Source organism: Cervus canadensis, chromosome 18, assembly GCF_019320065.1.
Source record: "Cervus canadensis isolate Bull #8, Minnesota chromosome 18, ASM1932006v1, whole genome shotgun sequence".
NCBI classification, from domain to species: Eukaryota; Metazoa; Chordata; class Mammalia; order Artiodactyla; family Cervidae; genus Cervus; species Cervus canadensis.
The window spans coordinates 21,169,171-21,197,164 of NC_057403.1; the positions used below are offsets into that span (position 1 = coordinate 21,169,171).

At 55.0% G+C, this 27,994-nt stretch overlaps 3 protein-coding genes across 8 annotated transcripts in view; 1 reads left to right on the forward strand and 2 right to left on the reverse strand.

Annotated features, from left to right (window-relative positions):
• IL4I1 (interleukin 4 induced 1) overlaps positions 1 to 23,518 on the reverse strand; it is a 33,663-nt gene extending 10,145 nt beyond the window's left edge. For all 5 annotated transcript variants that reach the window (XM_043435699.1, XM_043435697.1, XM_043435695.1 and 2 more), the window contains exon 1: positions 23,387 to 23,518. The gene's annotated coding sequence lies outside the window, so the exon portion shown is untranslated. The remainder of the gene's footprint in view (positions 1 to 23,386) is intronic.
• Positions 955 to 23,943, reverse strand: NUP62 (nucleoporin 62). 2 transcript variants are annotated; one of them, XM_043435701.1, is made up of 2 exons: positions 23,771 to 23,943; positions 955 to 3,541 (listed from the first exon to the last, which is right to left on the reverse strand). In XM_043435701.1, the coding sequence occupies exon 2, from the start codon at positions 3,476 to 3,478 to the stop codon at positions 1,910 to 1,912; it is 1,569 nt and encodes a 522-aa protein (XP_043291636.1). In that variant the 5' UTR covers positions 3,479 to 3,541; positions 23,771 to 23,943; the 3' UTR covers positions 955 to 1,909. The 2 variants fall into 2 exon arrangements, with proteins under 2 accessions (XP_043291636.1, XP_043291635.1); XM_043435700.1 differs by lacking the exon at positions 23,771 to 23,943 and adding an exon at positions 23,387 to 23,520.
• ATF5 (activating transcription factor 5) lies at positions 23,203 to 27,882 on the forward strand. Its single transcript, XM_043435703.1, has 3 exons — positions 23,203 to 23,461; positions 24,717 to 25,013; positions 26,568 to 27,882. The coding sequence occupies exons 2-3, from the start codon at positions 24,836 to 24,838 to the stop codon at positions 27,224 to 27,226; spliced, it is 837 nt and encodes a 278-aa protein (XP_043291638.1). The 5' UTR covers positions 23,203 to 23,461; positions 24,717 to 24,835; the 3' UTR covers positions 27,227 to 27,882.
• The last annotated feature ends 112 nt before the right edge of the window (positions 27,883 to 27,994 follow it).

Here is a 27,994-nt window from a genome sequence, read left to right on the forward strand (position 1 = left end):
GTTCTTCAAAAGCCTTGTGCGCGAGATCCCTTGGGGTGTGGGAGGAAAATATTAAAACTACAATCTTTTTAAAAAGATTTTTTGATATGAAGCAATTTTAAAGTTTCTGTTACCATGTTGCTTCTGTTCTACATTTTGATTTTTGGGCTGCAAGGTGTGTGGCATCTTAGCTCCCTACAATAGACTGAACCCACACCCCCCGTATTGAAGGGCGAAGTCTTTCAATCTTTCAATCACTGGATGGCCAGGGAACTCTCTTTGATTGAAAAACAAACTAAAAAAAACAAGAAAGAAATTAGGCTTCACTTGTTTAACATGCAAAGTAATAGGTATATGCTACGTATTGGAAATGCAAGCTCAAGGAATTTGTTTTTCCTATCACGACTGTGTGGCCCCTGCCAGGGTGACCTCATGGGTGGTTCCATTTTTGAAACCCCAGTGCCAGACTGGGATCTGATGTATAGCAAGTGTTCCAAAGATGGATACTGAATGAATACATGTAGGTAAAATACTACTTCCTAAGGGGACTCAAGGGGGTGGGATACGGGTACCGGATGGGGTCACAGCTCCCAGACTGCACAGAGGGCCACTGTTGCAGGGGGTGGAGCCTTCGGAGAAGCAACTGGGGTTGCTGGGGTCTCCCGCCTCTGGTTTGTTTCCCCTCCTCTTCCGTGGCTTCTGCTTGGATGAGACAGTGGTCTCTAGAAGTCCAAGATGGCCCAAGGAAATGACTCACGGTCATGACTTTGGGGAACTGGACCATATATGTCCAGGAACAAGCCCTGGGCACTCCAGAGCCAAAACACAGCTTAAGTGTGAGTGAGCCAAGGGAGGCCGGAGGGCAGACTTCCCGCCCTGCGCCACGAGCAAGATCTGAGTGCATTCCCCCCCAAGCATGACCTGGAACCTACTCTTTTCCCAACTTTCTTCTAAGTTATCCACAAAAACAGCAGCTTTTAAATTCCACAATACATTTTATTTAGAAAAGCAACATACAGCCGTAGGTATTTCAGAGAGTACAGCAGAATGTAAAGACAAACACAAAAGACACCTGGGACACAGCTGGCTTCTGGCCACTGGATCTCACTGGAACCGACCAGGTTTGCCCTGACTCTGGGAGGCTCAGAATCAAGTCTGTGGCTGCCCCTGGCACCCTGGCCACTTCCACAGGCATTCATTTGGTGGGCAAGTGTTTTATGCTGTCTCATCTCTACTGTTCATCTGTGTGACAGGGACTGTGCTGAGCACACAGGGGGGACAGGAAACAGGCCCACAGGGCACACAACCTGGTGGTGAGGGGAGAAGTGAGTAGTCTGCACAGTCTAGTGTGGCCAGTGTTACCAAAGGTGTGCGGTCACAAGCTCAGCGTGGGGGGCGGCCCGCAGGACGGCACCCGACCCGGCTTCGGGGTGGCCGATGCGGTGTGTCAGCCAGGCAAGGGGAGACCTCTTTTCTCTTCTGACCTGTCTCTCCTTTGAAATCCTACATCCCACTGTCCACTCCATCCACAAGCCACTTCTTTGAACTGCGCACACTCACTCCAGGCAGCTGGCTCCGTGAGGATGGAGCTCTCCTTCCCTTATCTCTGACTCTGGGTCTGGCAGAGTGGAGGCCTGGCGCTCTGGCTGGGAGACAGGCGGCTCTCTGGCGGCTCAGCCCTCCTCCAGCACAACTGGAGGAGGGTAGTTGTAGCAGGTGGAGAAGGTCTAGGCCATGGAGAAACCACACCTGCAAGGAGGCTGCTGCCTGGACCAGAGCGCTGAGAATACTTTCTACTCACTAAGAAAAGTCAAGCCACAGAACAGTTCTATCAACAGCGCAACTGTTTGAAAGACAGAAACACACAAATATGTATTTCCCTGCACCCCAACAACGCGACAGTAACCCCACCCCGCCCTGGGCAGCGGGCTCAGTCGAAGGTGATGCGGAAGCTGCGCTCCTGCTCCTTGCGCCGGCCCTCGCACACCTTGGTCACCTCCTCCACCTTCCTCTGCAGCAGCGCCGAGTTCTGGTCGATCCACTGCAGCGAGTCCATGTGCGCGTTGAGGATCTTGCAGATCTGCTGCAGCGGGTCGCTGGTGTCGGCCGGGCCCCCCGCCGTGTTCAAGTGCTCGATGATGTCCTTGAGGTCCTGGGCCATGCGCTTGAGCTGCGCGTCGATGTTCTCCGCCAGCTTGTAGGTCTTCTCGCGCTCCTCATCGGCGTGCTGCAGGTGCACCGTGCCGCTCTGCTCCTTGACCGACTCCTCCAGTGGGCTCAGCAGGTCCTCCAGCTCCTTCTGCTGCGACAGGATGAAGTCGAGCTCCTGGTCCAGCCGCTTCTGGTCCAGCTTCACCTTCTCCACCTCGCGGTGGAGGCTGGTGATCCTCTCGCCATTCTCGATCAGCGTGCGGTCCCAGGCGTTGACTTGCGTGGCCTGCTGCAGGAAGTGCCGCTCCTGGTCTTCCAGCTCCAGGCTCCACTTGTTGATGAGACTCTCCAGCTGGGCGTAGGTCAGCGCGGCACTGGCCGACCCCCCAGCAGCTGCGCTGGGGCCAGAGGGCGTGCTCCCAGAGGCCGCCGTGTTGCTGGGGATCCCGGCTGGAGTCAGCGGCTTTATGTTCAGGGAGAAGCCGGTGGTGCTGGTAGTGGCGGCAGTCGTGGTCGTGGTGGTTGCCGCCGTGGAGGTGGTGGAAGCTGCTCCAGGGGGCTTCAGGTTGAAGCCCAGCGTCCCCGCTCCCGCTGTCCCCGCAGTGGTCGCTGGGGTGCCAAGGGAGAGCCCGGTGGCGGTGGACGAGGTGGGAGCGGCTGCCAGCGAGGTGAAGAGCGAGGGCCCGGCGCTGGCGGTGGTGGCGGCGGGGGTGGGCGCGGCTGGCTGGGTGGCTCCCGCTCCGGTAGCTGCCGGAGTGGCAGCGGTGAAGGGCAGCCCGCTGAGGGCTGGAGGCTGGGCCGGGCCCCCAAGGGAGCCTACGTTGAAGCCAGAGGTCCCCGTCTGGGATGTGCTCCCACTCGTGAACGAGAAGCCCCCGGACGTGGACGTGGTGGGCGGGGCAGCAGATGCGGTGGTGGAGCCAAACACAAAGCCGCCGGGCGCCGCGCCCTGGGCGGACGTGCTGGCGCTGGAGACCGCACCACTGAGCGTGCTGCCCCCGAGCCCGAAGCCGCTGGGCTGCGTCGGGGCTGGGGCTGCGGCCGTGCTGCCCAGGCTCAGCTTTGGGGTGTTGCTCCCTAAGGAAAATCCGGTGGCTCCTGCTGCAGGCGTCGTGGTCCCAAAGTTGAAGGCCGGGGTCTGTGTCGCAGGAGTCTGGGTGCTGAGTGAGAACAGGCTGGTGGAAGGGGTGCTGGCGGCTGACTGGGAGGGAATCCCAAAGCTGAACCTGCCAGTGCCGGACGTGGAGGAAAAAAAGCCCGTAGTGGCCGTGGTCGTTGCGGTCTTCGCGGTGCCAAAGGTGAACCCGCCTGTGGGGGCCCCAGTGCCTCCAAAATTAAAACCGCTCATGGCTCCAGACTCTGGGGACAGCAGCTACTCCGGCTCCAAAGCAAATCCACCGGTGTCTGCAACCTTGGGAAGATTTGCAAAGCAGGGGAAGTGACATGATCAGACGGCAGATCTGGAAAAAACCACCTCAGTGGCACGATGGAGCTTGGTCTGAAGGGGGACGGGACTCAATTCTGATAAGCGGCGCTCCTCTTCCTGCTGTGTAACCTAACCAGGCCCTGCTGAACTAGGAAAGAGGGACAGGGAGTACAGTCCTGCCCCTGGGGGTCTAGCAGGGTCAGCACCAGCAGGAGGCCCACTGCTCGGGGCAGGGGAGGCTGAAGAGCAGGCGCCTCTGGTGAGCGGGATTAGAACCACACAAGAGCCTTCGGGACCTGCCCCCCAGGTCTCCCTGCTGACTGCAGGTGGGTGGAGGGTACGCTGATTTGGCTGAGCACCACCCTGAGTGCCCCTCTGAACCTCAGAGACCAGCCCCCGGAAGCTGAGCTTACGACAGGGCCTTGGGTGCCAAAGGCTCTGTCTGGGCACACCCTGCGCCGTTTAGGAGGACAGAGGGCACGCGGGCGCAGTCCCCTGCCCTCCTAACTCGGGGTGGGCAGGAGACCCGAGTGCTCGGAGCACCTGGAGCCCCTGGCCGCAGGGGCTGGTTTCAAGGGGACGCGGAGATTTGAGCTGGCCAAGAGACCGCCCCCACCTGCAGGTGCGGGGCACGGAGGATGAGCATCGGGGGACAGTGAGCGTCACCAGAGAGAGCAGAGAGGAAAGAGCGAGAGGTCCCGAAGGCTCTTGTGTGGTTCTAATCCTGCTCACCAACCCCGCCTGGTCTTCATTAGAAGCTCCGGGAGCCAGCACGTCCCTGTTCAGTCAAAGGTGACTGCTTTCTATTGGAAAAAGCCCTGAGCAAAGCCACCTGGTAGCTGGAAACTCAAAGGTGACTTGGAGAAGAAAGAGTTGGAGGGCATCCTGGGTAGAGGCGTTTTCAGGAGAGTGATCACAGGCTAAGCACTGACGGCTGGCGGGCTGCTCACGTAAGTGACATCTCCTGCTGTCTGGAGGCAGAGATGGTGTCCCCACATCCGAGATGAGGAAACTGGGGCTCAGGGGGCTGCGGTGATCTACTAGGAGCTGACCCCAGGTCCAATCCACCAAGCTCCTCATCCAGCACGGGCACCAATTAGGGGGTCGACTGGGCATCAGATATAAGGGAAGCCCTGCATCCTATCTACTGATACAGCCTCTTAACTATACTCAAGAAACACTGGGAATGACAACAAAGAGAAGCAGAACAGAAATTTACTACTGCAGTGTGATCTCAGCTATGGAAAAACCCTGAACAAGGAGGGCTGGAAAGAAATACACAGAGATGTGTCTGGGATCTGTCTTTGGCTGGTGGGACTACACATGGATGGCCTCTCCCTGCTAATTTGCAGTAGTTTTCAAGTGCTCATTCCTGCCTGTACAATAAACATAATTGATAAGCTAGGTTTTTGAAAAAGATCCTCGAATTATAGTGTAAATACACTCTGAAGAACCAGCTAACCTGTGCAGCTGGGTTCTAGAATCACAATTTGAGCAGGACAGACGGGGTGACTGAATTAAACAACCTCCCCCAGGCTGGCACTCGGTCACACCTTGTCTCGGCTGTGGGGCAGCGTTGGATCCCAGAGGTTGTGCTGAAGGCAGCAGGGGAGCCAGCACGTGGACATAACACCAACACCATGCTCGGCCACAACCAAAGACGTGGCCCTCCAGAGACATGCAGGCCCCACTCCCCGGAACCTGGGGATGAATGACTCTAAGTGGCAGGAGGAATTTTCAGATGTGACTAAGGATCTTGAAATGCGGAGGCAGCGATGGGACTACAGAAGAGACCACCCAAAGGTGGAAGCAGAGGCTGGAGGAACGTGCCTTGAACTTGGAGACAGAGGATGGTGCCACAGGCCAAGCAATGTGGGTGGCCTTTACAAGCTGGAAAAGGCAAGGAAACGGATCTCCCCTGCAGTCTCCAAAAGGAACCAGCCTTCCTTGATTTCAGCCCAGTGAGACCGATTCTGGACCCTGATCTCAACTTCAAGAGAATAAAGGTGCATCGTTTCAAGCTGCTAAGTTTGCGTATTTGTGAGAGCAGCACAGGAAATGAACACAGCTGGGGAGCACAAAGTGCCTGACGGGCATGAGGGGGACCCTGTAACTCCTGAGGACGCCGAGACCCAGCGCCCTCCTTAGGAAAGTGGAGTGGCCACTGCGGACCTGGAGTGTGGCCGAGTCGGGAGGGTGCGGTGCTCACGACCATGGTCCCCGCGCAGACACAGGCCGCCCTGTCACCTCTGGAAGCCGGGGAAGGAGGGAGGGAGCCCCGAGGGGCCGTGAATCCAACCCAGCTGCGATGTCCTCAGGAAAAGACTGTGGTGGTAGCTGGCCCCAAGTCTAACACGAACGCACAGTCGGCTACCACTGTGCAGCAGGGCCTCGGGCTGCGTGGCCCATCCCCCGGTTGAGATGAGCGTGGTCTGCGGGCGGCTGGCTCGGGCACTGGCAGCGCCATGTGCCCAGCAGTGTCACCCCCGCACGCCACCCCCAGCCAGTTTCACACCCATCCTACGAGGAGGTCGGATGATGGCCCAGATCGGGGAGGGCAGGCTCAGACGGAGGTAAGCTGCAATCCCACTGCCAGGTGGGCACTGACCAGCTCCCCACACCCCGCACTGCAAAGCTCTCTTCATTTCTACTTCATCAAGCGGGCCCCCCGGTCACAGGGCCGGCAGCCCTGCTCAGGGGGCACTGCCACCATTCTGTACCCAGCTTCCACTCTGCTCCCTCACATGTTTATTTTCTTCTCATCTAAAAGCAGCTGCAAGACGGCTTCCTTGTTTTCAGGCATGAGGCTGGGCTCCTTGTTTGGGTATGAAGAGACCCCAGCCCAGTTCACTGCAGAGCCGTCTCGAGCTGAGTCTGTTACCAGCGAGTGGACAGACGTGCCCGGACACCCACACAGCTCAGTTCGCAAGAGTGTGCTCAGGAGAGCTTTTGCTATTAATAAGCTGCAGCTAAAATTTTTCCAAAAAGCATTTATAGAAAGTTTTCACTTTTTATATGATTAAGAAACCACAAAGAAGATCTCCCCCACCCGCCCCCGCCCTGGTGTCTTGTCTGGTTTAACGGTTCACTGTTTATTAAATGCCTCATCTCCTTCCAACACCTCGGATGCCAAGGACCCAGGAAGAGTGGTGTACACATCCTGATGCAGTTCGTCCTGGGTGTTACTGCTCACTTACCACTGACCCCCAGAACGTTGCGAGTTTCTCACAGATGTGGTCAAAAACACACAAAAACCCCTCTGCCCTTTATGAGGGCTTTTCCACTGTTACCAAAGGGGTCAGCTTTCCTAAAAGAGAAGCGGATGCTGTTGAGGGGAAGTGATGCTGTTCTTGGGAAGAGGGGCAGGTGGGCCTGGGGGTGGGTGCTCAGCGCAGCGGGTTCTCTAGTCCATGGGGCTGCCTCGAGGTCACTGAGGGCGTTACTGGCAGAGCATCTAGCCGCACACTTGCTCTTGTTTTCCAAACCACACCCAGGTGCCTGCACAGTCCCGAGTCTGGGATTCCCACGCACAGGCGCAGCCCATCCCCAGCTTCAAGGACGCGGGTTCTGTGTCGTCCGTCACTGCCGCCTTCGCTCAGATTCACCAACCTTCCCTGTCGTTAGTTCTTCTGCCTCTCCAAACCCGAGCTGCACCTGCTTTATTCACTCCAGCACGTACTCGGCCCTACCCTACGTTCAGCGACAGCACAGCAGGAAACGGTCCATCCCCGGAGGCCGGGGGGCACCGAGAGCATGCTACAGGGATATGCGAGCACCTGCTCTGCACAGACAACGTTCAAGGCCCCGGAGACACGGCTGCGGACGAGACAGAGGAGCGTCTGGGAAGACAGGAGAAAAACAGACGCCACGGAGGAAGCCCTCGGTGTGTCAGATGCGGCTCAGTGTCCTGGAGGAAAGACCAAGGGGGGCGGGGCAGCGGGGTGCCAGCACAGGGGCGAGGGGGTGAACCAGGGTGGCCAGAGCAGCCAGAACAAGTCCCAGCGTGGGACCAGGGTGGCCGGGGCAGGTGGCACAGTTCTGAGTCCTGGGCTCCCCTTTCCTTAGATACTCGGAACAGGGGTGTCTGTCTGGGAATGAATACAAGGGAAGGGAGGACCTCAGCCTTGGACCAAAAGAGAAGATTAACCCTAATCTCAGAACCTGAGACCTCGCGTGGCAACAAGGGACGTCACGGATGTGATTAAGGATCCCAAGTGGGCAGATGGCCCTGGCTTTCGATGTGATCACGAGGGCTCTGAATGGAATCAGGAGGCAGAAGAGGTGAGCCAAAGGGACTGTGACCCCGGAAGGATGTCCTGAGAGCCGCTACACTGCTGCTCTGGAGCTGGAGGATGGGGCCACGAGCCAAGGAGAGCAGGTGGCTTCCGGGAGCTGGAAAAGGCACAACCCAGACTCTCCCCTGGGTCCACACAAGGAACACAGCCCTGTGCACCCGACTCAGGCTTCTGATCTCGGGAACTGCAAGTGGAAATATTTGTGTTATCTTAAACTGCCAAGTTTGTGGCAACGTGTAACAAGTGCAACAGGAACTTAACACAAGAGTGGGGGACAAAGAAGGAAAAGGGCGGAGCTTGGTGAAGGTAAGTGAATGGGAAACCCGTCCTGGCGTGGGGCTGAGGAAGGGGCGGGGTGAGGGTGCTGGGCCTGGCAGCTGCAGGCGAGGGGGTAAGAATAGCTGTGGTTCTGGAAACCTGGACATCCTCTGCCGCAGGGCGACCTCCTGGGCCGTGGACGTGTCAGACACCCAGCAGCGATGGGCCGCGTGTGAGAGAGGGAGGGGCAGGGTGGCCTGGAGCACTGAGGGGGGCTCGTGGAGTGGCAGGGTCAGCTCCACAGGGCAGGATGTCCCTGTTCTGCTCACGCTTCATCTGCAGCACCAAGGACAGTGCTGGGGAACTAACGCTGACGGCCGCTCACTGCGGGCCACCGCTGCGAGCAGGACCGGCCAGGAGCAGTAGGGACCGCACAGCGAGCCTTCCTGGGTGGGGGACAGGCTCAGAGAGGAGCCGTGACTTCTCCAAGGCCACACAGCAGCAAACCCGAGTTCCCGGAAGGGAAGTGAGCTCCTTCTGGCGCAGGAGGTGAGCAGGTGTCAGAAATCAGTATGAGAGGGGCAGTGGGGTGCTCGGGCAGACGCGTGGCCGAAGGAGTGACACACCTCCAGGCTGCCGGCCGGGGTCAAGGGCCGGTCACGGAGGAGAACTGGCAGCAAAGCCAGAGGACCCTGCTTCCTGCCGACACCCCGCAGCCCTTCACCTGTCACCTCAGAAGCTCGAGCGACCCTCCCAGAACAAGGCTTTTCCACCAGGCTGGGGCAGCTGCCGCCCCCCAGCCCGCCTCCTTCCTTCATGACAAACTCTTCTTCACTCGGGGCAGCAATGAGTCCGGCCAATGGGCTCCATCCCAGGGCCGTCTAGTTACCGATGGGCCGGGAGGAGGGCAGTAGGCCCACAGCTGTCGTGACACGTCGAGCCCGCGCTCTCTGTCAGCGCCTGGCAGGACACAGCCCAGCACTGAGAGGCAGGCGCTTCAGCCTGCTGGCCTGAGCGCCTGCTCCTCCACTCCCAGCCCTAGGGTCTTAGTTGTAAGCTCATCTCCTGGGCCTGTTTACTCATCTGAAAAAAACAGGATGGTGGCTCCAGAATCATATGGTCTCTGGGAAGATGAAACAGTCAGCGATTTGTGTCAAGCACTTAGCACTGTGTCTGGTGCATTCTTGGAGCCCAGAAAACCTACTATTGCAGTTAATAATATTGCAGTTGTGGGAAGAGACCCAGCAACCGCTCCTGGCATCCCGACCACAGCCACTTGGTGGCGCTGCCCACAATGCCGAGCCCAGCCAGGCCCAGGCAGGACAGGCAACTTCTGTGCCAACTACACTTTCCCTGTGGAATTAGCTCTTCATTTAAGACTTGGAGGAAGTGCAGCCATGGGCTCGGAGAGACCAGAGGAGGGAAGGAGAGAGGGGAGAGAAAAGAGAGGAGATCAGACATCAGTGGTCATCAGCTGGGCCGGTACCTCTGCGGTGTGAGTGCAGGGATCCCCTGCCTGCCCCCACCACACCTCCCCTGGGCTGTCTCACCACAGGCCAGGCCCAAGCCCACGAACTCCTGCTTCTTAAATCTCTCTTGAATCGGATCTCCTCTCTCCCTTGAGTCAAAAAAAAACCCCTCTAAACTTCAGGGGATAGATGAGCCCAGAGAGCCTGCCTTGCAAGAATGGACATCAGCCGATCAGGGGCGAGCTGCCTGCTACCCAGACCTCAGCCGGGGCAGAGTCTCAGCTGTTCCAGGTTCCAGAGCAGCGAGGCGGCACGCAGGGCCCGACCAGAGTGCAGGGTGAAGTCACGGGAGAGACCCTGAAGGGACAGAAGACTCATCCAGGCTGTGGGGGGGCGGGGCGGGGGGGAGACAGCACCAGGGGCCGGGCAGGAGCTGCTGGGGACCTGGGCCAATCCGCCTGGCTTTTACCCAACCGCCCTGCCCGCAAGGACCAGCCAATCCCAGAGGCAGGAACCAGAGCCCCGCTCTCGGGCAGGCTGCAGCAGACGCCTCGGCGCTCCCGGCTAGCTAGAGGCCCTTCCTCCTCCACGGCATGAGGAGTCCCCACAGGGAGTCAGGACAGAGACCAGCTGCCCTCTCACCTCCTCAGGCGGCCGGGGCTCTGGTCCTGACTTCCGAGGGCCTGCTCCTCCGTGTGGACGGCACCCTGGAGGCCTCTGACGCCTCCCAGGAGGCACGCCTGCCTGCCTGCCTGTCGGGGGGTGGGGAGGAGGGTCTGTGGGAAGCCTGGCCCCTGTCCTGCCGCCATGCCCTGCTCACATGAACAGATCCCCAAATGGCCCCGCACACCAACCCCCCAGGAGGCCTGCTCACACGTGTTCTGCTGGGGGGTGTTTTTAAAAACAAAAATTACATACTTTTTGTGAATAGTTTGCTCACATGGTTCTATGTTCAAAAGGTACAAGAGGGGTCTCTGTGGTCCCCCCTCACCCCCACAGCTACCTCTCTTCCCTGGAGACAAGCTTTCAGGTTTCTTGGGCCTCTTTCCAGAGATTTTCGACACATTTAAGCAAATGCAGTTTGCACTCTCTCCCGCTGTGCACACAAGGCTGCATGAGCCAGGAGCACTCCGGCACTCTTTTTCGTACTGACAATATTTTAGAGGTCATTTTAAGCAGGCTTATCATCCTCACTGGTGCTTCCAAGCTGGCACAGTGGTAAAGAATCCACCTGCCATAGCAGGAGACACAGCTTCAATCCCTGGGTCAGGAAGATACCCCGGAGAAGGGAATGCTATTCACTCTAGTATCCTTGGAGAACTCCACGGACAGAGGAGCCTGGTGGGCAGCAGTCCGTGGGGTCTCAAAGTCATACACGACTGAGCACGTACACGTATCATCCTCACTAGACGGAGGAAGCGCTCTCAGAAACCCCTCAGCTTCCTGCCCCTTGAACTGCCTCCAGCTAGTACAAAAACTGCTTCTTGGACCCAGAGGTTCTCAGCTATCTGGCTTCTCCCTTTCTTCCCTGGAAAACAGCCTCTCTACCACAAGCAATCACCTCACCACTAATGAGCAATTACACTCTCCTTCTTACTTCTGAGGCCCAAACTTGCACCCGAAGGAGCTCAGGTGGTGGGAAATGGCAATCCCCACGGGGAAAACAAATCAGGTTAGACGTGTGGAAAAGTCAGGAAACAGCCAGAAGGGTAGATTTTAAGGAAGATTCTAGAAACACTCTTATAGGACTAGGGGGAAAAAAAATAGGACAAGATCTTGTTCTTGTACTGAAAGATTTTTCTCCCTCCACCTAACTGCATTCAACATTTAAATTTTAATGGAACAATCAATACACCAGTCCTTTCTTTAAAATCTTGTTTTGGCCATCACCGACAAAGCCAAGAGTCCCCTGATCACTATCTGTCACCCCTGGTCCCCAGGCCTGTGAGGTACTCTGGTGAAAAGCAGTCGTATATTTCATCTACATACGCTTGCACACGTGTTCACAGCCAGAGGAAATCATTTTACTCACATGTTTTCTCTACTCCCAAAGGATCATACTGCATGTGTCACTCCACAATTTGTAGTTTTCAACAGGTTTTTCATTCCTTACAGCTTCTATAAACCAGTAAGCTAGAAGGAATGATAAATAAAATGTGGTGTGACTAGACCACATTTACCCATGCCTCTAACAATGGGCAAGCAAGTTCCAGAAAAACATCTACTTCTGCTTTATTGACTACGCCAAAACCTTTGACTCTGTGGATCACAACAAACTGTGGAAAATTCTTCAAGAGATGGGAATACCAGACCACCTGACCTGCCTCCTGAGAAATCTGTATGCAGGTCAAGAAGCAACAGTTAGAACTGGACGTGGAACAAGAGACTGGTTTCGAATTGGGAAAGCAGCACATCAAGGCTGTATATTGTCACCCTGCTTATTTAACTTATATGCAGAGTACATCAGGAGAAATGCTGGGCTGGATGAAGCACAAGCTGGAATCAAGATTGCCAGGAGAAATATCAATAACCTCAGATATGCAGATGACACCACCCTTATGGCAGAAAGCGGAGAAGAACTAAAGAGTCTCTTGATGACAGTCAAAGAGGAGAGTGAAAAAGTTGGCTTAAAGCTCAACATTCAGAAAACTAATATCATGGCATCCGGTTCCATCACTTAATGGCAAATAGATGGGGAAACAAGGAAAACAGTGACAGACTTTATTTTCTTGGGCTCCAAAATCACTGCAGATGGTGACTGCAGCCATGAACTTAAAAGACGCTTGCTCCTTGGAAGAAAAGCCATGACTAACCTAGATAGCATATTAAAATGCAAAGACATTACTTTGTTGACAAAGGTCCATCTAGTCAAAGCTATGGTTTTTTCAGTAGTCACGTGTGGATGTGAGAGTTGGATGTGAAAGCCGAGTGCCGAAGAATTGATGCTTTTGAACTGTGGTGTTGGAGAAGACTCTTGAGAGTCCCTTGGGCTGCAAGGAGATCCAACCAGTCAATCCTAAAGGACATCAGTCCTGAATATTCATTGGAAGGACTGATGCTGAAGCTGAAACGCCAATCCTTTGGCCACCTGATGCGAAGAACTGACTCCTTGGAAAAGACCCTGATGCTGGGAAAGATTGAAGGCAGGAAAAGGGGATGACAGAGGATGAGATGGTTGGATGGCATCACCGACTCAATGGACATGAGTTTGAGTAAGCAACGGGAGTTGGTGATGGACAGGGAGGCCTAGTGTGCTGCAGTCCATGGGGTCACAAAGAGTCGGGTACAACTGAGCAACTGAACCGAACTACTGATGGGCATTTAGGACGCTTCTGGTTTTTCTTTACTATAAACAATACTCCCAACAAGCACACTCACTCATGCTTTCTCAGGCACAGGTGCAGACACTCTTCCAGGGCAGATCCCAGAAGAAGAACTACTGGCCACATATTTGCATCTTGGTTTTACTAGGGACAACCAAACTACTCCCCAGCTTGCCTATATCTGCTTTATTCTAACTGGCAGTGCCTGAGACAACCATTTCCCTACAACCTGTCAGCACCCGAAGTTAGGAAAGTTCTGCCAATCTGGTGTACCAACCGCATTTATTAAAAAATAATGATAAACGCACCAGCCATTAAGTGCTGTTATGTGCCGCGTGTGTGGATAATCCACAAACATACCTCATTCATTCAGTCAACAAACATCCACTCAGACTTGGGACAAGAAAGGCCTTGAACTGGGCAAACAAAAGAACATGGCATGGCCACCTGTCCTCAAAACCTGAGAGTGTTATAAACGTGATGAAGGAAAAGCTACCAGAATTGAAAACAGCTACTCAAACAAAAACTTGTGCGCAGATGTTCTCAGCAGCATCACTCCCAAATGACCAAAAGGTGCCCAAGCGCCGACCTCTAACGCCCCGTGCTCCCATCATGCCGCTCCGGTCCCACAAGCCTTCCTGCCGCCCTTCACACACGCCTAGCGCACTCTTCCTTAGGGCCTTTGCACCTGCTGCTCTCGCCCCGTGGCTTACTCCCTTACCTCCTTCAGGTCTTTGCTAAAATGTGAACTGCCACCTCCTCAGTGATGGCTCCCTTGGCTATCCTTAGGAGCCCAGCACCACCTGAAATACGATACATTCCATTATAGATCTCATTTGGTGTTTGTCTCCCCGTTAGAAGTGGGCTCCACGAAGGGCAGGATTTGGGCCTGTGTCTCCACTGCTGCACCCCAATGTTTGGGACAGCTGCGGGCCCCTGCAGGCACTCAGCAAACGCCTGTTCATCGAGTAAACAGGGCCAGGTTGCTTTGCGCCAGGTACTATTCCAAGTGCTCTTCACGTACTAATTGGTGTAGTTCTACGATGTTCCTACCATGGGGTAGGTACCATTAGCATCTTCTTTCCAGAGTTAAGAAATCTGCTCAGTGTCAACATAAATGTCGAAGTCAGGGTCAAAAAAAAGGTCCCTGTGCTCTAATTCAGAGCTTACTGAGGGTAACAGAGAGACAGATTATTGGATGGCATGGTAGACACTGCGCAAGGGCTTTGGTGAGAACCTACTAGAAGCTCAGGGGAGGGGCAAGGACACCGTCCTAGGGAAGGAAAGGATGTTTAAATCTGTTTTGAAGGATGTGGAAGAGTTAGCGTGAGAAGAGGCTCATTTCAGGCCAAAGCTCAGATGGGCAAGGGTCTGCTGCCTTGAGGAACAGTGGAAAATGCCCTGTGTCAAAACCACAGGATGCCGAAGAAGGTATACAAATAAATGGCTGATAAGCACTGGAAAAGCATCCTCAGCCACTGGGAAATGCAAATCAAAACCATACTGAGATACCAGCTCACTGATGCCACTAGGATGACAATAATAAAAAAGGCCGATAACAGCAAGCCTTGGGGTAATCTGAGCCCTCACTCATCACTAGTGGGGGTGTAAGATGGTGCAGCCACTTTCGAACAGTCTGGCAGTTCCTTAAACACAGTTATCCTATGATCCAGCAATTACACTCCTGGACCTCTCCCAAGAGAAGTGAAAACATATGTCCATACAAAACTAGTACACAAGTATTCTTTAACAGCTGAAAAGTAAAAACAACCCAAATGACCATCAATTGGTGAGTGGATAAAATGGAATATTATACAACCTTACAAAAACCCTATTGATATATGCTACAAAATGGATGAACCTAGAGCACTAGACACCTACTGTATGATCCCATTCACATGAAATGTCCATTACAGGCATATCTACAGAGACAGAAAACAGATGAGAGGCTGCCTACAGATGGGGGCATGGGGAGTGCCTGCTAAGAGGTATGAGGTTTCTTTCTGGAGTGATAAAAATGTTCTAAAATTACATTGTGGTAATAGGTTCACAACTCTGAATGTACTAAAAACCACTGAATTTGTATAGTTTAATAAATGGATGTGAATTATTCACTATTTCAATAAAGCCATTAAACAAAGCAACCAAGCATGGGATGCCAGGGAGGGGCTGAGAAGGAGGGGCTGGGAAGAGATGCTTCTAAAGGCGGGACTGTGTTTTCTTCTGGGGATGAGTGAAATTGGTTGAGAACAGGCTGGGGAGGAGACTGGAGAAAGCTCCAGTCAGCTGAGGCCAGCAGGGGGCTCCAGTGGAAACACAGCCTGGAGCAGAGAGACCACCCAGACAAGACTCGGAGAGGGAGACTTGCCAGGGCTGGGGGCTTTATGACACGTGTGTGCTTGCAGGTAGACAGAAATCCACGGCCCTGTGCTCCCCCTGCCAGCCTCCCTCCTGCAACCAACACCCGCGTCCCAGGGGAGAGGCAGTGATGTCACTGGGGGAGGGAGGGAAAGGGAGGTTGTGGCAGAGGCAGTTGGCATGGAGATGGTGTCTCTGGGAACCAGGTAACCACCACCAGAGGTGGGAGGCAGGGTGGCTGTGACTCTGCGATTAGAACCAACCACAGCCCCTCCGTGTCCCTGGCAGCAATTGCTGCGCTACCATTTCCGGACACTTAGCTTGGGCCTTGTCCGCTCTGCTTCACCTGTACTGTTGTGTGTCCCTGCTAAGTCGCGGCCCATTCTCTGGCAACCCTACGGACTGTAGCCCGCCAGGCTCCTTTGTCCATGGGATTTCCCAGATCAGAATACTGGAGTGGGTTGCCATTTCCTCCTCCAGGGGATCTTCCTGACTTAGGGACCGAACCCACATTTCCTGCATTGGCAGGTAGATTCTTTACCATTCAGTCACCTGGGAAACCCTGACCTGTACTGACTACAACCCAAAGAGCAGAACCACCAGCGTTTCCATCTTACAGACAGGCAAGCTGAAGGCAAGAGAACTTCAGTAACTCGCCCAGAGTCGCCCAGGCGGTAGCACTGAATGAGGCCGCCCAGAGCTGAACTGGGGCCTCAGGAGCCTCTCCAGACGGACCTTTTCCACCACCACGCAATGCTCCCTCTATTGCTACATCCAGTACCCCTTCCTGCTCCCTGACGACATTCCAGGCCATCTCGTCACCTTCCAGACTAGTTCAGTGATTCGGGTTTCACTCTCAAATCCAGTTCAGTGCTGTCCGTTTCCCCACTGCAGGCTGGACACCTAGAGACCTTGAGGGAAGGGGAGCCTACTCCTGCTCTGGGTGGGAGTGGGCAGGAGAAGGACAAAAGACTCTTCAGCAAATCTAACAGGTCTGAGGTCCAGGGCCCTGCTGGCCCGCAGATACCCCCACGGGGCCATCCTCACGGGTCTGTGACGCTTCCCCGCTGAGCTCCCCTGCCCCGGCCTCCACCCTGGCTCCCCCCGTGACTGGCCATCCAGCAGTGCCGGCTGCCTTCTCTCGGCCTCACTCCTTTCCTCTGAGCTCGAAGACCCCAGGGCGGGGTACAGGTGGCCCCCACGCCCACCCCCATTGGGCAGGACGAGGCTGTCTGCTGAGAGAGGGATGAGCAGCCCTGACAGCCGCCGGGCGCTCTCCTGCTGGGCACCAACAACTCCACGGATACACGGGGCAAGGCCACGCGGGCCACTGGATCACGGCGCAGCTCAACACAGACCAGAGCACAAACGCTGTCCAAAGCACAAAAATGACCCAACACCACCCTCCTGACTCAGAGCTGACAGCCGCTTCTTCATTCAGCATGGCACTGGCTCCACGGATAACCAACACTGGTCACAGATGTGACCCTGCTCCCTGCTGGCCTCTGATCCAGAGTGAAACCCACCTCCCTGAACCCTCCCCAGTCACTCAGCCCAGCCCAGCCCCTAGAAGTCCCCTTGACCACAGCCCCTTCCTGAGATGCCCCATGGGCCCCCAAGGTGGGCACCCCCAACTGCAACAAGCAGGAAACCCAAAGTTTAACTACACGTGTCCGTGGTGGCAGCTGGTTGGGGGTACGGACGGCTGACGGAGGCCTCCAAGCCTCCTAGATGACTCCAGAGACCCCTTTCCCTGCTCTCCACAAACACTGCCCTCCACGACTTTACACAGGACCCAGCAGCGTCTGAATGAGGCTGGCACTCTTTCAATCTGGGTCAGGCAGGCCGGTGGTGGTGACCCTGCCCTGAGGAATTTTCAGTGTCTTTTGTTCTCTGCCCTGGCAGAGGAGGACATATTTTTGCGGTGTGTGACGGGGCGACTCTGCACGCAAAGGCCAGGGAGGGCCCTTGGCCCCCACTTCTCCACACTCGCAGTTCACTGGGGTTTCTGTGATTCACGAACCTTTTAAAACTTGGACCTTGTAGAAAGGTCTAGGTTTCTCATTTCTGTAAAGCCTGAAGCTCCGCACCACCAGGCTGGCACGTGTGCCCACGGGGATGGCGTCGTCCGAGGCCTTCCTGCACTCTCTTGGGTCCTCCGCTCTGCTCCTGTCCCTGTTCCACTGATGCGGCACATGGGGAGAAGCGAGTGTCCTAAGGGCCAGGGTACTGTGTTGCCAATTACCTTCAGTTTGCCCTGACCAGTCTCTGCACACACGTGATGGAGGGGCATCCCAGGGCTGGCAGCCTGTAGCTCTGAGGAAACTGAGGCTCTGAGAGGGAGGTGTGGTTGGGATGGCTATGTCCCCATCCTAATCCTTAGCATCTGTATGTTACCCTATATGGCCAAAGGGACTTCACAGACGTTATACTCAGGACCTTGAGATGAAGACACTATTCTGGGTTATTGGGGTGTGCCCCAGAGTGCTCACAAGGGCCCAAAGGCAAGAAAATGGATTCTCCCCTAGAGCCTTGAGAACAGGAGTCCCCAACCCCTGCGCCATGGACTTGTACCAGGCTGTGGCCTGTTAGGAACCAGGCTGCAGAGCGGGAGATGAGGGGTTGTTCTCCACGAAACCCGTCCCTGGTGCCAAAAAGACTGGGGATCACTGTTTCAGAAAAACCCTTTTTAGACTTCCAGTCTCCAGAAGGGAAAGGGAATCAATGTGTGTTGTCTGAAGCCACCAAGAGAAGGGGCTTTGGAGGACTCTGAGCCGCCAGGCCACGTGGCAGACCTGTGCTGCGTGCCTGGCCCGTGCACTGCCCTTTCCCCAGCTGAACTGGCCTTGGCCTTCCTGTCCCTGTTTGCCAGGACGCCCACTCCCAACCCTTGCTCCTGGCCTGCATGATCTAGACAGCTGCCCAAGGTCCTCTTCAGGGAACACAGAATTGAATTCCCCAGTTTCTGCCCCTCAGCAACTCATTCTTAAAGGAACTGATTTGAGGGCTTCCCTGGTGGCTCAGCGGTAAAGAATCCGCCTGCCGATGCAGGAGACACAGGTTCAATCCCTGGTCTAGGAAGATCCCACATGCCCTGGAGCAACTAGGCCCACTCGCCCCAATTACTGAGCCCACACGCCCCAGAGCCCATGCTCCTCAACAAGAGAAGCCACTGCAACGAGAAACCCACGCCCTGCAACAAAGGCCCAGCAAAGCCAGAAAAGGAACTGATGTGGGACTTCCCTGGTGGTCCGGGGTTGGGACTCTGCTCCCGCCGCAGGGGGTGGGGCGTGGGTTCAATCCTCGGTTGGGGAACTAACAGGCTGCATGTTTCGTGGCGCAGCCAGGAAAAAAAGTTTTGATGCCTCGTGAGGCCGCAGCAGAGGGCTGGGGGCTGTGAGGAACAATTCCTGGGAATGAGGAGGGTCCTGACTCACGCTCTAAGTGCTCAGGGAAACAGGTACACAGACGTCTGCCTTCGAGGGGCTCTGAAAGCAGACCGAAGTGTGGTAGGAATAGGAAGAGAAACGACCACGGGCTGGCCGTGAGTAAGTGCTGGGCTTTACCTACAGCATTTCACATAATCCCCTCAGTACCCAAGCCTTGGAGAGAAATAACGCTCATACTTAGGCAGGCAGACCCCTTTCTAGAAATTTTACATACATTTACATATTTAATCCTCACAATAAGCCTATGAGGTGGGTGATCTTATCCCCATTTTATGGATGAAGAAACTGAGTCACACAGAGAGAAGATGCCACCTGCTGAGGGTCAAAGAAGCAGCGGACTTGGGATGTGAATCTAGCAGGCTGGCTCCAGAGACAATGCTCTGAGCCACCTTTCCCCTGATCAAAAGGCCAAGGAGCCACCAGAGCCACTTCTAAGAACAAAGCAGAGGCCCAGCAGTCAGGGCCACGACGGCACCCTTGGCCAGGATCAGGTGACATGTGTGCGGGACTGAAACCTGGGTCCATCTGATGGAGACCCAGTGCTTCTCCCATCACACCAGGCTGTCATCTTGATTGGGAAAGCAGCGGGTTCTGCCATAGAACAGGCAAGGAGAGCCTCCTATGGGGCATGGGGCTTGGAGAAGGGCAGGTGACAACCACCAGAATTTGGCAGTAGTAAGCAGCAGCAGACATGAGGTGAAGGTCCAGGTCCAGCTGCCTCCCAGCAGGCTATGTCCTGAGCTGGGGGTCAGGGACCCCACACGTCTGAGAGGAGACAGGCTCTCCCTGGGGCCTGCAGGCCTTTGGAAGGTGTGCGGCAGGGGCTGGGCTCTAACCAGCAGTGTGGCCCTGCACAATTCCTCTCGCCCCTCTGGGCCTCCGCCTTGCCCCCTGCGAGCCCCTTGGGTCAGCCTCTGTGATCTGAGCCCCGTTCTGGCATCCAGCCTGATTCCCAGGCTTCTGCACAGGCTCTCCTTCCTCCTCCCTAATCCCCTCCCTTACTGGACTGGGGCGTCTCCCCAATCCAGGACTTCCTAACCGTTGCCAGGTGTGCAGCCGGCCCCCAGAGAACCCCCCCCCTCCCCCTCCCCATCAAAGAGCCGGGGTGACGCAACCTCCCTGCAACTGCCACCTCACTCCCCAAGCCTGGCTCCTCCGCAATGAAAAAGAGTCCCCAGCAGCCCCACCCAGGCTCCCAGCCTCAGCTCAGGAGCTGAAGGGCCGGGGGGCAGCTGGACCCCAAGTATGTGGCCAAGCTGGGGGAGGCGGAGTCATCTGAGTCCCGGGAGGACCATGGATCCAGATGAGGGGTGGGTGTGGGGAGATGGCGCAGGGTGCCAACACCTGGGCTCACAAGCACCACTGATGACCCACTGCCCAGAAGCTGAATAGGCTGGCAAGGGCTAGGAGCTCAGAGTGCTTGCTGGCACCCGCTCTGCAGGGCTGAGTCAGGCCGCGTGGGCAGGGTGACTGGCACCAGGACTCAATTCTGTGGGACCCAGCTGGAGAGAGAAAGAGGCACATGGGGCAGGGACCGCCCGGCCAGGGTCTTCTCAGTCAGCAAACTGCAAGCAACTGGTATATTAACAAACTATCTGACCTGACCACCCTCTCAAAACCCCAGAGTCCCAGTCTATGCTGCTGCTGCTGCTGCTAAGTCGCTTCAGTTGTGTCCGACTCTGTACGACCTCAGGGACGGCAACCCACCAGGCTCCCCTGTCCTTGAGGTTCTCCAGGCAAGAACACTGGAGTGGGTGGCCATTTCCTTCTCCAATGCATGCATGCATGCATGCTAAGTCGCTTCAGTTGTGTCCAACTCTGTGCGACCCTATGGACAGCAGCCTATCAGGCTCCTCCGTCCACAGGATTCTCTAGGCAAGAATACTGGAGTGGGTTGCCATTTCCTTCTCCAAGTCCCAGTCTATGAGACAAAACCAAATAGAGGAACAGTCCACAGAATATCCAACCTGCACTCTTCAGAAACATCAAGGTCACAGGAGACAAGAAAAGTCTGAAACGCCTTGACAGACCAGAGGTTGCTGAGGAGACGTGAAAACTAAGTGTAATTCGGCATCCTGGGGGGATCCTGAAACAAAGGAAGGGGTTAGGGAACAACAGGTGAAATCAGAAGATAGGGTGGGCGAGGGGGTAGGTCACAGAAAGACTAGCATTGCCTCCTGAGTTGTGACAAACACACCAGTATAACACAAGATGCCCACGGTGGGGAGACTGTGTGAGGGGTTCCTCGGGAACTCTCTATATTGTCTTTGCTGCTTTGTGGTCAATCTACAATTATTCCAAAATAAAAAGTTTATTTAAAGAAAAATTACCTAGTCTACCAGTTATAATCTAGAAGGTCTTCTGATAAAGAGAAGACTGGGGGATGACTGTGCCCCCCTGCTGCCAGTGGCCTGTCCAATGGTCTCCCCCAATCCCACCTCCTAGTACTCAACACGGAGGAGTCAGTCCTTACTTCTTACTTAAAAGACCTTTAGAAGCACTACTGCTGGGCACTGGAGATAAAACATATCCACCTTAATAACAACAATGAATCCCTTATGTAACACCTCACTCTGGGCCAGGCACTAGTCCAAGGGCACCTGACCTGGATTAATTCATTTAATCCTCAAAACAATACTAAGAAATAAGTACTGTTGATGGCCACACACGTTGGCCATTAGCACGTTTCTATTAACTCCATATTTGATTCTGGAACTATTAATGGAAAGCAAGACACATGGAGGGAAATTGCCAGTAAGCTAGTAAGCCAGGTGTAGTCAAGGGTTGAATCCAACAACTTGGCTCCAGAGTCCGCGCTCTTAACCATTACTGTTTCCTTGGTAAAAACAGCCCCTATAGGGCAAGAGCTGAAATACAAGCAGAGTGGATAAAGTAATCTAAGAGAATGTGGTCAGATCCCAAGAAAGACTTCCTGTATGCAAGAGTAGCCTGTACTAGGGATGCAGTATACAATAAACCTAATTAATACTACCATATGTTGTGTATGAAAGCTGTTACACGAGTAAATCCTAAGAGTTCTCATCACAAGGAAAACAGATGTATTTTTTTCTGTTTCTTCAGTTTTGTATGTGTAGGAGATAATAGATGTTCACTACACTTAGTAATCAATTTATGAGGTATGTTCAATCAAATCACTATGCTGTACGCCTTAAGCTTACACAGTGCTACAAGTCAATCATATCCCAATAAATCTGGAAGAAAAAAAAAAGGGCACCTGAACTTGAAGGAAGAAAAAAAGAAAAAAAAGCCTGCATGTCTTCATTCTCAGATAACTCTCAAGATCAAGGTCCCCTGCCTTCTCTGGATCCTGATTCAGTCTCATAAGCACTCGGAAAAGCTCAAGTCCCGGTGTAACGTCCTGCTGTGGATGAACGGAGGTGGATAAAGGACGGGTTTCTACAGCACAGGAAAGACCCACAACCACTTGGGTTGGGAGGGTCCAGCGCACCAGGAGGGGATGACCAGGAAGTCCCATCTCTTTGAGCAATGGATTACAGATCTTCCTATTTCTGGCAGACCTGCATGACTGATAGTGGGGGGGTGGGGGAGCTGAGGTAGAGGACAATCTGAAAGGGAGTCTAGGTGGGGGGTATGGACAAAAGAAGGAACCAACTGGCCTGAAAGGAATGCTGAGGATAAGCGTTGAGGATAGGTGGGCAGGAGACAGAGAAAAGATAATGAGCCTGAGGGCGATAACTGACTCCCTGCAACAAGATGGGGCTAAGCGTCCATGTTGTGAATGGGAAAGGGCGGGGATGGCTGGGAATTACCTTGGAGGAGGTAAAGGAGACACAAGGATCGCCTTTTAGCAAGTGTTGGATGGTCTAGCGTCTGGGGTTCCTGCCAGGGGCGTTGGAAGGGGTGACACCGGGCCCCAGGATTCCTTCCTGCTCACAATACGAGGTTGTGCGAGCATGTATTAAGTGGGATCTCAGTTTCACAGGCGTCGACTTACTTGATTCTCACTAATGACCCCACCAGGTAGAGTTGATTATTCTCCGCATTTTACAGATAGTCCCCTATCTAGGCTGCTAGAGAATTCAGGTCATTTGCCCAAGGCCACCTTCGCCGGCCTGTGATTTGAATAGAGCGCGCTCTGTGACTCACGCCAGGTTCTAAGCCACAAGAAAGGTTCTCAGAGTGGTACGGCAGTTGAAGAATGAAGAGAGTAGCATGTGGCTGGCCGGAAATTCGCGAAGCAGGGGAAAGTAAAGGAGAAATGAACTGGCGCGAGTGTCGGGGAAGAGGGGTTACCGGGTCACCAGAATCAGAGGGAGCAGAGGACCGGATCCCAGAGTCAGAGAGAAGGGTGGGTCAGAACCCCCGGATTAGGGAGAAAAGCGGGGCTAGATCCACGGGTCAGGGGAAGGAGAGGCCTGAACCCCCAGGATCGAAAACCGGGATCCGATTCCCGAGGGTAGGGGTGCAGGCCCGCCTCCGGGTTGGGGCCACGCGGGGCGGGGCGCGGAAGGATCCGCGCAGGCAGTGCTGCGCCGTCCGCCGTATATCTGTGCCCAGTCCCGGGGGCCGCCTCATTCCCCATCCTCAGATCACGGTCTTTCCTCACGCTACCGCCACGCCGCCTCCGCCCGCGTATCCTCGGCCATGGCTCTGTAGCCGCGACCCCTCTGTGCCCCCGGCTAGTCTCCGCGCTCACCGCGCCTGCGCTCTCCGCTCCTGCCTTCTCTCTTCAGCCGAGGCCGCCGCCGCCTCTTCTTTGCGCAGCCATGGAGTGAGTAACCGCTCGCCCCTCCCTCTCCAACCGCCTTTCCCGCCCTTTCGAAGCTCGCGGCCCTCGCGACTGAGTCTGGGGGAGGGGTGGGGAGACTGAGGGATCACGGTCGCGCAGGCGCAGAAGAGGGAAGACGCGCGTTCTCGCGCGACGGAGCATGCGCACTCGGGCGGGTGCGTTCTTCCAGACAATTGGTGTTTAAAGAAGATAGCCCACGTGCGTGTGCGCCTGCGCACTAGTTCCCAGACACGGTGGCCTCCCCCCCGCCCCGACCGTCTGCGAGCGATTGCTCATGCGCAGCTTGCCCACCTGAGGCTGTATTTTTGCGCAAAGGGCGGGCATTAAGCAGCTGCACAGGCACACTGGTCCCCATGAGGGCGGTGGCTTGAGGGAGCTATGGCGCGGCTCCGGAGATGGCGCATGCGCTGTAGCCTTCAGCGAGAGAGCCGCCTCCCACTTTGCTCAGGCGCAGAGCTCATCTTCTCTCCCTTTCATTTAGGCACGTGCTGGGGCGGGGACTGGTTTAGATTGACAGGGGAGAAGGCGGGGATTAAAAACGACTGGTTTAGGGGGCGGAGCTAGGGTAAGAGGCGTCGCCGAGGACGGGGTTGGGGCGGGGTTACCCATTGTGGAAGGGGCGGGGCTAACAAAACCTTTTGCTGAGGGGGGGTGGGGTTTCTGCTTGAGAAAGAGGCGGGGCCTCTGGGGAATCTTCAGGGAGAGGTGGAGCTAAAGTAAACCGTGGGGGTGGGACTTCGAGAGACAGTGGCAAGCAGCCCCAAAATTCAAAGGGAGGACGGCGATTTGAACGGATAACTTTGACGACCGGGCGGGACAAGGGGGAATTCCCATGGGAACAGATTTGAGCTGGACTCTAGGGAGGGTGTGGGGCCTAAAAGTTATATTTTAGAGGAAGAGGTGTGACTGGAAGAAAATTCCCCTGGGATTGAGCGTGGTGTTTTTTTTTTTTTTAATGAAAGGGAATATTACAGGATAAGTGGGAAGGACTTTAAGGAAATTCCCTTGGGAGACCATTAGGTTTCTGTATTGGAAGGACTGGGTCTTGGGAATTCTGAGAAATAAGCCAAGCGTAAAGAGAATTCCCTTGGGAGTGGGTGGGGCTCAGATACGAGGAAAGGACAGGTTTAGAATCCTGAAAGGGTCTGGGGGTGGGGTTGGCTTGGTTTCCCTGTGCCTTTGGCAACAGTAGGTGAGGCTGATCCTGACCCACTCACTTTCGGTGTCACACTTGTAGGTCCTCCACTTTTGCCTTGGTGCCTGTCTTCGCCCAGCTGAGCAACCTCCAGAGCCTCCTCCCAGCTGTTGGTGCAGCGTCTTCCATTGCCATCGGTGCCCCGCGCCCGTGCTGCAGCCATGTCACTCCTGGCGACCCTGGGGCTGGAGCTGGACAGGACCCTGCTCCCAGCTAGTGGGCTGGGCTGGCTCGTAGACTATGGGAAACTCCCCCTGGCCCCTGCCCCCCTGGGCCCCTATGAGGTCCTTGGGGGAGCCCTGGAGGGCGGGCTTCCAGGGGGGGGAGAGCCCCTGGCAGGTAAGAGCAGGTGAAGAATGGAATTGGGGTGAGCTGGCGGGAGAGGGGAGAAGAAAGAATTCATTCATTTGATAAATATTTAATGAGTACCTATAATAGGGCTTCCCCAATGACCTGACTTGACCTGGCTCAGCAGGTCAAGAATCTGCTTGCAAGTCAGGAGACACAGGAGACATAGGTTCAATCCCTGGGTTGGGAAGAAACTCTGAAGAAGGAAGTGGCAACCCACTCCAGTATTCTTGCCTGGAAAATCCCATAGATAGAGGAGCCTGGTGGGCTACAGTATATGGGGTCACAAAAAGTTGGACATGGCTGAACAACTAAGCAACAACAACAGCATAATATGTCAGGCACTGTTTTAGGGGATACAGCTGGGAACAAGACTGACATGATCCCTGCCTTCTTGGAGCGCACACTCTTCACTGGGGAGATACGCAAGAGACAAATTAAAATATGCATGGGAATAAGTGGGAAACACTTAGCTGAGTTTAAAAATGGCAATGAGAAAAAAAAAATAAAAATGACAACGAGGACAAGTTTGGCGGGGGGAGCCAAGAAGCCCTCTCCCAGTCAGTAACATTTTGGCTGAGACCTAAGGAGTGGTAAGGAATGACCTGTAAAAAGACCCAAGGGGAGAGCTTTTCAGGTGCAGGAAACAGCACAAGCAGAGCCCCTGAAGCAGGAATTATTTCATTCATTGCGGACATCGGTGCTAAGTCACCAAGTTGTGTCTGACTCATTGCCCTATGGACTGTAGTCCACCGGCTCCTCTCTCTGTTCATGGTATTCTCCAGGTGAGAATACCGGAGTGGGTTGCCATTCCCTCCTCCAGGAGATATTCATGACCCTGGGATTGAACCTGCATCTCTTACATTTCCCGTGTTGGCAGGTGGGTTCTTAACTTCTAGCACCACCTGGGAAGCCCATTTTATTCATTGGTGGTGGTTTAGTCGCTAAGTTGTGTCTGACTCTTGCGACCCCATGAACTGTAGCCCACCAGGCTCCTCTGTCCATGGGATTTCCCAGGCAAGAATACTGGAGCAGGTTGCCATTTCCTCCTTCAGGGGATCTTCCCGACCCAGGAGGTCTCCTGCATTGCGGGCAGATTCTTCACCAACTGAGCTATGAGGGAAGTGTATCCCAAATGCTTGGTGCATAGTGGGATTGCAGTAGTTAAAGATGAAACAGGGTGTGTTTACATGTGATCTCGTTTGCCATTTATGAATAAACCAGAGAGTAAATCAAGAAACCAGAGATGCAGGGTAATCAGTAAGGAGGATGTTGGAACAGTTGAAGAAATGGCTGGTTGACTGTTTTGTCATTTGGATCATTGATGGTTGGTTGGTTAACGGGTTGGTTAGATGTTTGGTTTATTGGTTGGTTGGTTGGCTAATCTGTTAACTGGTTTGATGATTTGTTGATTGGTTGGTTGACTGGCTGGCTGGCTGGGGGTTTAACTCAATGAATGGGATGAATGAGTTGGGCATGACTGAGATCTGGTTGGGTGGAGGATTAGGAAATCAAGGAGTTTTCTGTCCCTCTGCAATCCTCCAGGAGATGGCTTCTCTGACTGGATGACTGAACGGGTCGACTTTACAGCCCTGCTCCCTCTGGAGCCCCCCATGCCCTCAGGTGCCCTCCCCCCACCTTCCCCACCCCCACCTGACCTGGAAGCTATGGCTTCCCTGCTCAAGAAGGAGCTGGAGCAGATGGAAGACTACTTCCTCGATGCCCCTCTGCTCCCACCATCCTCCCCACCTCCGCCGCCGCCCCCGCCCCCGCCGGCACCTTCCCTCCCTCTCCCCCTACCCCTGCCCACCTTTGACCTCCCCCAGCCCCCTGCCCTGGACACCCTCGACTTGCTGGCCATCTACTGCCGCGGTGAGGCCGGGCAGGGGGACTCGGGGTTGGCGCCCCTGCCTCCACCTCCGCAAGCCCCGCCCCCGCCCCGGCCCGCCCCCTACCCCAGTCCTGCGACCAGCCGAGGAGACCGCAAGCAAAAGAAGCGAGACCAGAACAAGTCCGCGGCTCTGAGGTACCGCCAGAGGAAGCGTGCAGAGGGCGAGGCCCTGGAGGGCGAATGCCAGGGGCTGGAGGCTCGGAACCGGGAGCTGAGGGAGAGGGCGGAGTCGGTGGAGCGGGAGATCCAGTATGTCAAGGATCTGCTTATCGAAGTGTACAAGGCTCGGAGCCAGAGGACCAGGAACAGCTAGCCGGGCGGGGGCTTCGGGCTGTCGGGGGCGCTGGTCTTCGGCACCGGGGCGGAGCGGGGAGGGTCCCCAGTCATCCCCCTGCCTCCAGCTTCCTTCCAAACCCTCCCTCCCCCTCCTCTCCCTCTCTCCCCCTCCCCTTTTATTCTTGCCTTCCCTTCCCGCCCCCCCCTCCCCCCCCGGAATCATGAGACGTTTGGCATGAGTCAGCATTTACACCCTTCAAGTAACATCTGAGGAACAGAGGCCCATGGGGAATTTGGGAGGCAGGGGAGAGCTTGGAAAACCGGTCTCTCAAGCAGGGAAGTGAGCCCAGGAAGCCCTGCAGAACGTCTGTGCAAAGGAGAACAGGGAAGCCGTCTGGAGACCAAGTCAGGGAGGGCTCAAAGAAAGGTGCCCAAGGAATGAGCAAAACAAGCCAAGTGACCTTGGGAACTACATTTGGAGGTGGAGCCAAGAGGTAGCCGACTTGGCAGAGCAGGTGCATATTTGGGGGGTCTGGGGGAGTGGCCGTAATGGGTGACGGGGTGTACATTTTAGCTCTGGGAGGAAATCAGTGTTTTGTGAAGGTGTTGGGGGAGGTGCGGGAGGGCAGGGACTGATTGATCATTTTGGAAGGGGGCTTTGTGAGTGGAAATAAAAGGAAGAATTTCCTCTGATTATGTGCGTCTTGTCTTTGAAAGGAGAAGCTGGGGGGAGGGCAGTCTTACACCAAAGACAATAATGATAATAATGGAAAGAACATAATCCTTACAGTCAAGCACAGACTTT